The sequence below is a fragment of the Melospiza georgiana genome, chromosome 1, assembly GCF_028018845.1.
Source record: "Melospiza georgiana isolate bMelGeo1 chromosome 1, bMelGeo1.pri, whole genome shotgun sequence".
NCBI classification, from domain to species: domain Eukaryota; kingdom Metazoa; phylum Chordata; class Aves; order Passeriformes; family Passerellidae; genus Melospiza; species Melospiza georgiana.
Window position 1 is genome coordinate 16,476,152 of NC_080430.1, and position 10,017 is coordinate 16,486,168.

General features: G+C 42.2%; 1 protein-coding gene across 2 annotated transcripts; it reads left to right on the top strand.

The window, feature by feature from the left end:
* The first annotated feature begins 282 nt into the window (after positions 1-282).
* On the top strand, positions 283-7,253 carry LOC131081453 (microtubule nucleation factor SSNA1-like). 2 transcript variants are annotated; one of them, XM_058020604.1, is made up of 2 exons: positions 283-432; positions 1,403-7,253. In XM_058020604.1, the coding sequence occupies exon 2, from the start codon at positions 1,444-1,446 to the stop codon at positions 1,786-1,788; it is 345 nt and encodes a 114-aa protein (XP_057876587.1). In that variant the 5' UTR covers positions 283-432; positions 1,403-1,443; the 3' UTR covers positions 1,789-7,253. The 2 variants fall into 2 exon arrangements, with proteins under 2 accessions (XP_057876587.1, XP_057876579.1); XM_058020596.1 differs by having other exon boundaries at positions 288-436.
* Positions 7,254-10,017: the final 2,764 nt, after the last annotated feature.

Sequence of the window (10,017 nt, forward strand, 5' to 3'; positions counted from 1 at the left end):
GCTCCGTCCCCTCTGTCCCCTTTGCTCTCGGGCGACTCTGCCTTCGGTAAACATCGGCTGCGTCCGCCGAGCCCGACGCCCCTCAGTCCCTCCCTTCGGCAAACATCGGCTGCCTCCGCCGAGCACGACGCCCTTCAGTCCCTCCCTTCGGAAAACATCGGCTCCTTCCGTAACGCTCGGCCCTCCCTGCCCCTCCCGCCTCGGCCCACTCTTGCGAGCGCTACCTGTCTTCGGAAAACATCGCGTTTTTCCGGAGAGACGTTTCCGCGCGGCCGTCAGGGCGGCGCCACGTTCGGAAGCGCTCGGGTATTTCCGTGACCCCTCACGGGCCGGCGCGATCGTTGGCGGGCGCACGGGGCCGATTAGCCGAGGGCAGCGCGGCCTCGCTGGCAGAGCCGCTCCCTCGGTGGGGAGGAATCGCGATCCTGCCAGGCAGGTGGGGGCAACGGGGGGAATTGCGGGGGGGAGCTAGGAATGGGACGATCTCCTCTTACCTACCCCCTCCTCCCCTTCCGCCCGGGCTCTCGATGTGCAGACAGGAGCCATTTTGTGCGCGGCGCGTGTTCCGCGGGACCGCGCTCCGCGGCGAGGAGGGTGTTAAAATGTCCCTGCGACGGCGGCCGCGCGGGTCGGGCCTCGGCCCCGCTGTGTCCGTGCGGGTGTGGGTGTGGGTGGCGGCACCCGCCCGTGGGCCCGGCACCCGCCCGTGGGCCCGGCACCCCGATCCGCGTCACCCAGTGTTTGGAAGCTCCGGGTGCTCGCCGTGTCGGGGAGATTCCCTGGCGTTGTCAGTGCCTGCTGCTTCGGGGTGGTGCCCGGTGAAAGGACGAGGAGCGAGGGCCATAAACTAAAACGCTAGAAGTTTCACCTCGCAGTGAGAAAGGACTTCTCGTGTTGAATTAGGCTGCCCAGGAAAGGCGTGGAGTCTCCCTCTGCGGAGACGTTCAAAACCCACTTGGATGCTCCAGGTGACCCTGTCTTGCCAGGGAGTTGGACTGGATGGTCTCCAGAAGGCCCTTCCAACCCTCACCATTCCGTGATTCTGTAATTTTTGCTTATTTCTGACCAGGCCCTCGAAGTTTGTGGTACAAAGCATCCTATAGTCAGGATTGTATAAAGGTATTATAAATAAATATCATAAATACTTTGATACTCTTGCCATGACAGTGTCATAGGGACCAGCAGCTTTCAGTAAAGGTTTAAGAGCATTTGCCAAGTTTTCTCCTGTTCCCCTCCTGAAAAGGGAAGAGATGTGGCACATCTGGGAATGGGCATGTTAACCTTAAATAGAGCACCTTGTCCCGTGGCTCCGTATATGCTAATGAAGCATTATTCATTGCAACATCTTACAAATTGTTTTTCTGTTTCTTTGTTTGTTTGTTTTCCTTTCATTTGAGTGCAGGAGGCCGTTGCTGAAAAGGGACTTGAGGGAGTGAGTGCAGGATGACTCAGCAGGGAGCTGTTCTTCAGGGTTACAATAATGAACTAGTGAAATGCATTGAAGATTTATGTATGCAGAAAGAAGAACTGAACAAACAAATCCAGCAAGCAGAAGAGGAAAAGAATAAGCTCCAGCATGAAATCCAAGTCCTCGGTGAACAGCTGGAGTGTGTATGTGAAAACCTGGCCCAAAAAGTGGCTTCACGGAATGAGCTTGATAAAATACTTGCTGAAACTGAAGCTGCTTACATGAAGATTTTGGATAGCTCTAGAACTTTACTTAATGTCCTGAAGAAGGAAGTGGGAGGCATAAAGCATTCACCAGATCTGAAAAGCAATGTATCCTGAAACAGTCAAATGTTTGGACTCTGCAGTGCTAAAATTCCACTAGGTGAGAAGTGTGGTCAGCCACAGAACCTTACAGCCACAGTGTAAGCAGGGAGGGATTTTCTTCCAGTCTTTCTGTATGTTTTGTTATTTTCAAATGCACTAGAAAATAGATTAAATAAAGTTGCCGTTTTGCTTTAAAAAATCTAATTAATTGAAGACTTCAAAAAGTGGTAGATAGGTAGTTGAGGTAGATGGGAGACTGTCAGTTTTGACATCATTGTGCTTCAAGGCTTAGAAAAAAGGCATGTTTTATTGCTTGACTTCAAATGGCTCCCAGTAAATGATTCTTTGAAAACTAGTGCATGCAAGTCAGTCAGATGCTACTTCTTTTCACTTTACAAATGCTTAGGCTTTACTGCTGGCACCAAGTAGAAATGAGCTATTCAGCTTCCTCTAGGAGCTTGGAGTTCTGTCTGATGCATGCACAAAGACAGCCCCGTTTACAATAATTGCCTACTTCAATAATAGAGGGATAAGGTGAGAAATCAGGAGTAATGCAGGGCATGGAGGCTTAAAATTTAGCACTGTATGTGGTTCATGCCTCTTCTGAGGCTGTTCTTCAAAGCTTGTTTAGAAAGGAGGTGTGCTGCAGTGAAAGTCAGGTTTGGTGCAAGTGCAGACAGCTACACCAGGAAGGCTGGAGCAGTAACTCACTTGGGGGTAAAATGTGTCAGTAGCAACTAAAAGTCCTGAAAAAACACTGGGGTCCAGTTAAAAATACAGAGATAAATACAAGAGCAAAGAAGATAATCCTGCCTAAAAGCTAGAATAGAATGTCTGAAAGCCTTTTTAGTGCCTTTTAGCTCTATACTGATCTGTTAAATAATTATAGTAAGATTGTGGAGTATAATGAACACCCTGAAATGATGTGAAAGAAATACAAATGAAAGGTGAAAGAAGAAAATGAGAAGTGGTTTACAGCTATCAGCCATTCTTACAGAGGACATCAAAATAGAACTTAGTTTAGAGATCAGGGATGACATAACAGCATGGCATAAATTTCAATTTAATGCTGTTTTTTTGTGTCTGCTGAACCTCTCTGTTCTGCAGAAATCTCTCTCAGTAGTGTGTGCACATACACGTGCATTTTGTCCCACCTATTTGTGTGTTACAACAGTAACTTTTTAAACTGTGTCTTGTCAAATCCTCATTCAATACCAATTAATTTAATTGAAAGAAGTGCAATTGAAATCTCCTGACTTGATAGTGATATGTCAGTCAGGTGCACATATAGAGGGAATGGAGATGTGGATAATCTTGGTAATAGCTCCTCATCAATAATAGAGAGCAAATTTTATGTTCTTCTGGTTGCCAAGCTACATCAGGGATGAGCTAATCAGAGTTTACTTGTCTGGGGCTTCCCTCTGGGGGGTTCCCGGTGGGCAATGCAGAGGTGATAAAAGTGCATTATTTCAGGGGCTTTGCTGTTGTGGTGCTGCAGCACTCAGGACCACCTGGTTTGTGTTGAGGGGAAACACGAAAATTTTGCTCTCTTTAGTAGCAAAAAAGTGATTTATTTGACTGGACATTTCATGACATTCTGTCTGCCCTTAGACTCGTAGTAGTAACTGATTTATAAGAAATAGGAAGATTCAAGAAAAGTGCTGCCTAAAGAGCAAGAACTTTGAGTTGCATATGTAAGCTGCTGCTTCTTATTAGCTGCACTGGAACTCAAAATTGTGAAAAGCAATTTGTATCATAGAAGGCTCATTTATAGAGAACAGTAAAGTTAATTTCTAGTTTTGGTCTCACACAATAATTACAGGTTTGTTTGCCTTAGAGTAATCATAAATAATGCTTCTTGTTCTAGTGAAGCTGATAAAACTGAAGAAGCATTAAGAGAAGCCCTAAAAGACTTTAAAGAAATCTACTTCACAGCCATTATTATGTATAGTTTGTAGCTATTACAGTGTCAAAACTAAATAACTGGAGATGCTTGATTTTTTTTTACTAAAAAAACTAAGGGAAAAATGTAACTGTTGACTAGTACTTATGCACATTTGGGGGCTTCCCAACATTCAAATAAAAAGCTGAAATGTTGCTAGAATTCCATTCAGTGATCCCCATCTAAAGTTTCCATTTAAATTCACATTTAAAAGTGGAGAGAAATAATAGATCTCTAGGGCCTGCTATTTTTAGAGTAACTCCCTAGTGTGGCAGTCATCCTGCACCTGAGAAGTTGCTCCTCAGAAATAGTGTTCAGCATTATATTCTTTATTTACCCAAATGAGCCCTTTTATTGATGTGGTAGCCTTTTTCACTGCTTTTCCAGACACTAGAAATCTTGACATGAATAGCTTTTGTTAAACAACTTCACTTTGTTCAGAAGACATGCAGACTTAGTTGGTCCAAAGTATTGCTGGAAGGGAAGTGATAATTTGCAGATGGCAGCAGCTCTGCAAGGATAGCCTGAAACAGAAATTCTACCTGGAATAAGGCAGGCCCTAAGTTTAAAGTATACTTATTCCTAACCTAATTTTTGTATTGAATTTTTATGACTCTCTGAGTTTGACCTGGTGCTTTACTGGAGTGGTTACAGTCTAGGAGCCTTACTGAGAAAAATTGGGTTCCTAATCTAAACTGCTGTGTTGAGTGTTCTGTATCTTATTGAGTATGTGAGGAGACAGTTTTTGAAACTCCTGTCTGTGCCTGATTCAGAGGTTTAGTGAAATGCATCTGGATCAGTTGTCCAAACTTCTGAATTTATGTAAAGGCAACTTTACCTGGCTTCCAAAGAACAGAAGATAACTGGAAGAGATCTGATGATTCCCTGCTTTTATAGCAATGCTTCTTGAAAATGTGCCCAGCACTTCACACACTAATGATCAACAGTTTTTTCAAAACATTTGACTGTTGACTCCCTGCAAGTAAACTGAAGAGATTTTGGCAGTTACCAAAGAAACTGCTTGTGGGTGGTATGTTGGAATAGAAGTTATTTTCTGTGTGGAAGTGCTTATAGGAAGCACTGGGTGAAGTGCTCATGCCAGCAGCCATTCACACCCCGTTACTGTCTCTTTTCATAGGTGCTTGCCCTGCTGTTCAGGTGCGACCCACATGCAGTTTCTGTTAATCACCTTACAGAAATGGAGGGGAGTGCACTGGGGGTTCACCCTGATTTTGAGGGTAGGGAAATAAAGAGAATTTATGGATGTGAAGTCCTGGTTAGGGAAGACTGGAGCGTGAGGGGGTAGATAGAGAGGTGGAGTTTCTCCTGATTCCTGTCTGCTCTAAGTGTACTTTACTGAGCTGCTGCCTACAGTTCTTGCTACCCAATAAATCAAATTCCAGAAATCATCTGAGCTTCATCTGAACTCTGGACATTCTCCCCCTTCCTTTAAGCCCACGGATGGTCAGCAAAAGAGGCAATCTGTGTTTTGTTTTCTCCTTCTGTCTTTTATTTCTTTCTGTTCCAGCAGGAGGCTGTGCAATCTGAGCCTCCTGTTTGCTGGGTAAGTGTGCTGCCAGGCTCACACAGGATGTTGTTTCCTGTCCTGGATGCTCTCCTGTGAACAATCCTCAGGGAATTGCTCGAGTTTTATAAAGAACCTCCAGTTCTGTGTGTTCTTGTGTCGCAGACATTTTTCCACAGAAATCCTTTCTTTCAGATTTCTGTGTCTTCTGGAAGGCAGAGGCCTCAGAAGGGAAGGTAAACAATTGTTATCAGCTGCTGTGGAATGCAATAGGATTCACCTTGATTGGCTCATTTTCTATGTTTATAATTAAGGGCCAATCACCAGTACAAGCTAGGGGACTGAGTCTTGAAGACAACTTTGTTATAGATTCTTTTCTATCTATTCTTAGCTTAGCTAGCAGCTCTGCAAACCTCTCTCTATATTCTATTAGTATAGTCATAATGTATTATATATAATATCTTAATAAATCCAGCCTTCTGATCAAGATACAAGATTCACCGTCTCTCTATCACCAGCCGCACCCACTCAGGCGCGGTAATATTCTTGATGTAGTCTGTATGTCAGATTGACCTTGGAGGGTTTAGGCAGAGGATTGGCAGGTTTTTGGCTTTTGGTGAATGCAAGAGATTTGTTTCCTTGGACTTGGAATTCTTCAGACCAGGAAGACCAGGCATCTTCAAATAGCCAAAGAATTGTACATTTAGACAAAGAAGCAAGCTGAAGTCTAAGCCCAGGTGCCTGGACCTTGGATTGCTGTTTCAGAATTGAGAATCATTTCCATCTAGGGGTACAGTGACATTTCCATCTGTACTTGGGGTACAAGTGTGTTCCACTCCAAATCCAGTAAGTGGATTAAGCTGAACTGGTACTTCTGTAACAAGAACATTCAGAAGATTCTTAGCCAAGGGATTAAATGTCTACACTTAGTTCATCATACAGATGAGACTTGTGCAGAAGACCAATTTCTGTTACTCCTTAGATGATTTTGCTGGTTAGGAGACATTTCAGTGATAAGATGTAGCTTGTGGCTGTTGCCTTAACTTTGAGCAGATCCTAGATTCTTGAGGTTTTATCAAAGAAGTAGACTAAACAGTTATTTTTTTATAATTTATTTTCTTTTTCAATTTCTTCCTTTTCAGGAATGAGCAAAGAATTATTAATAAATACTGTAGTGTTGATTTATTTGTATGTGTGTTGGTGGTTTTCTTAACAGATGAATAGGCAAATTTTCCTAAAATCAGAGTGCTCTTCTAGCTTTAATGTATGTGTGTGTTTTTATATATAGATGTAAATATTTTCTTTTTTGGGTGAAGGACAGACAGTCTGATAAATTTGTGCACCAATTGCTTTGTCAGTGTCTGTTGTTTTACTGGGGTGGAGTCAGGCACCATGGCCATTTCTTGGGGTCTGTTCTATGCCTTTTTTAAATTTGGGATGGGTGTTTTTGTTCTTTGCCCTTTAACTACTTAAAAATCTGTCAGGGATTTTATTAGATGCCTCAGAGTAGTCCTTGATGGTTGTCTGCCTCAGTTGCTTTCTGGTGAAGTTTGGTTGGTAGCTGTAAAACCCAGCTACTTCCATGTTAGGCATTGGTGAAACATGGAGGGGTTCAAGCTTGCAGAGCAGGCAGCTGTATGGTCATTCATAGCTCTAGCTTGTGGGGTTTGTGTGAAAAGTAGTGCAGTGTTGCAGTGTGTGTTGACTAAAATAAGGTGTTAGTAGAATTGGGGCTAGGGGAACACTTCATTTTGTAGTGGCTTTGAAAAGTCATTTTACAAGATCTTGTGGGGTGGAACGCTTTGCGGGGTTTTTTGCCTATTTGTGCAAGACGATGGATATGCTGCAGGAACTACTACAGAAAATTTCTAAATTTTAGTACATGCTTGGGTATCTTATTTAGCAGCACAGTGGAAAATAACAGTATAAAATACATGCATTTTGATCATAGCACACCCATTGTTTGTGACCCCATGCAAAGCTGATAATATTTGTAAGTATGCTTAATTTGAATGTCACAAATGGAGAAAATGTTACTTTTAGAAAAGGATTCATCCATATTAGAGGAAAACAAGCATGTGTTCAGGAAAAGGCATTTGAATGAAGTCCTGGCAGCCATGCTCTGGAGGTGGGGTTGATTGTGATTCCATTGATTGTGATGGGAGCTTGTTTCTCTCCCACCTCACTCCAGGGCCTGTGAAATTCCATGGAGTGGCTTCTCCTCTCAGCCTTAGCAGCACTCATGTAGAGTGTGTGTACTTGGTCCTGAAGGATTTAGAACAGTGTTGAGTGTTCTTTTTTTTTTTTTTTTTTTTTGCTATCTTGTGTGAAGTAGGCATGCAGCTTCTGGCCAGCCTAAATCAGGAGTGTTAGAGACTATAAAACAAAGAGGCTGAACAATTTTTAACTTTTTAACTTTGAAAAATGTTTAAAATTATGAAACCTGGTAGACTGGTCACAGAGCATTTTAAAGTTAAATCTTCACAGGTGTTACTTTTTGAGCTTCATATGCCTAAGTTCTCTTGCTTCAGTCAAAGCTCCCATAATTGGCTTCAGGTTTTCCATTTAATGGGATACATGGGAACACTTCCAGAAAATTATTTACATCGTAGCTCATGACAATTTAATTCACATTTTTAAAAAAACCATATAGTTGATTTAGTTTAACATAGTAAAAAGTATCTTATTTCTTTCCTAAAGGCTTTCAAATTTCTCTGTCTGTATTCAGAATTAGATCAAAGTACTATTTGTTGTTGTTATATGATTATTAAAAAGTTGATACAGTTGGATACTGGTTCTGATCAGGCATGTCTGTCAGTTCCTGACACAAAATCCTCTTCATATTCTGCAAGCTTGCACTTTTTTAAAACCTCTTTTTCCTTATACAGTGAGAGCACTTTAAGTTCAATTTCAGTTCAATGAGAGAGTTTGTTATTTGAATGTTTTTTTAATGTAGTTAGTGTTCAGGAATGAATCATACACTGTCAGGTGTTTAAAACAAAAACTGGCAGTAATTCTTATATGGTTTTGCAGTTGTTCAGTAACAGAAATCCTGCTAGACATTTGTGCTGCTCACTGCCTTGTAGTAAGTGAGATTAATTGCTGTAACTCATGATTCCAAGGTACTTTTTGTTAAATACTGAGTCTTCCTCAAATGTTTTTGCTAGCATGAGTGGAATGGATACTCTATTCCAGGGAACATGAGGTGGAAGATGAGCTGCTTTTTTAGTAGATACCACCATCTGGAAAGAGAGGAGCATCCTTGTTAGCCTTGTTGTAAGGCCCACTGAAGCAAGCTGAAAGAAAGAAAACCCAGTCCATGCTGTCAGTCACAGGGAATGTGATACCCAATTGCAGCCAGGTTGTCTTTAAAGGCAGGAGCTCAGGTACAGCTGGAAGCAGTGAAGCTGCTGCAGAACTGGGCTTAGTTGTTTTCCTCAGGGTTGTTTTGCTCTGCCAAGAAGCAGTTGGCCCTGTGGACACACTTAAGGAATCTGATACACTCTGAAGTCACTGGACTTGTTAGAAAAGTGTGACCTGTTCTTGAAACTGAGGGAATCCTGCATCTTAGTGATACGTGATTTAGTGACATGACTCCATGAGAAGGATATTTATTTAAAATCCTGTACATTTTAGTGTTTTTTCTAAGAAGCCTAAAGTCTTCTTGCTCTAGATTCAGGTTGTTCAAATGACCAGAAATGCAGATGCCCACCCACGTTCCACTGAAGCCCACAAGCCTGTAATTTGTTGGTACTCACTGTGTAGTACACCAAGTTCTTGGTCAAATGCAGTCTTAATCCTTCAGTCAAGTTGCAAACTCTGTGGCTCCCCTTAGTTTAAATGATTTGCATGAAGTGTTGCTTGCTCAGTTTGGAATGTGCTTTCGGTTTTCTGTTTGTTTGTTTTTTAATGAAGTATTCCATTGAGGCCTCCCGTGGCACTCTGCCATACACATTCATGGTGTGCATGTGAGAATGTTTGCTTTGAGAATGTCAGAAGGAAACTACCTGTACAGCAGCCATTTAACTGAAACAAAATTTGGTTTTATGCCATGCTGGTTTTCTTTTTAAATGTGGTTAGAAATGACACATCTATAAATACATATATTTATATAGGATATATAAACAAATGCTTCCAATGAACTGATCACATAGTACCTCACAGAGAATGTTAATATCTTTATCCCTTTGATTGACAGTGACAGTAGTAATCTGCCCCAAATAAGGGACAGATCTGGGAATAGAGGCTTTGCTTTTTCAACCTGAATTGAATGCTCTGACTTGGACTGGTTCCCAGGGATTCATGTCCTGTTTGGTGTTTTGACATAAATGGACAGGATTATGCATTCTCAGCCTGTGTGTTGGGGTAGGGATAGGTATAACTGATTAGAGGCACACTTTTTTGTTGTTGCTTCCTCCACATTGCATGCAGCTTGACGATGATGTTTAAATGTGTTACTCCTTTCTCCGTAGATAGACCCTGCATGACAAGGCATCCCAGCTCCTGAGCAGCCACTTTCACCTTCCAGACCTGCTCTTTTCAAGCCCCTGCTTTGGGACGTGTAGGAGGTGGGGCAGAGAAACAAAAAGAACTTCTAATGATAGTTGCTAATTAATTACCTTTCAAATCCTAACCTTTTTCAGATACATTGCCTTTATAGACCCTATTGTTTTATCAGGCTGCTTATTACTTTATACTAGTCCATGTAAGACCACCAGGTTTTTTAGGCATGGAGGCTCCTTGATGCTTGAAGGCAGTGGGAGGTCTGAATTCTAGT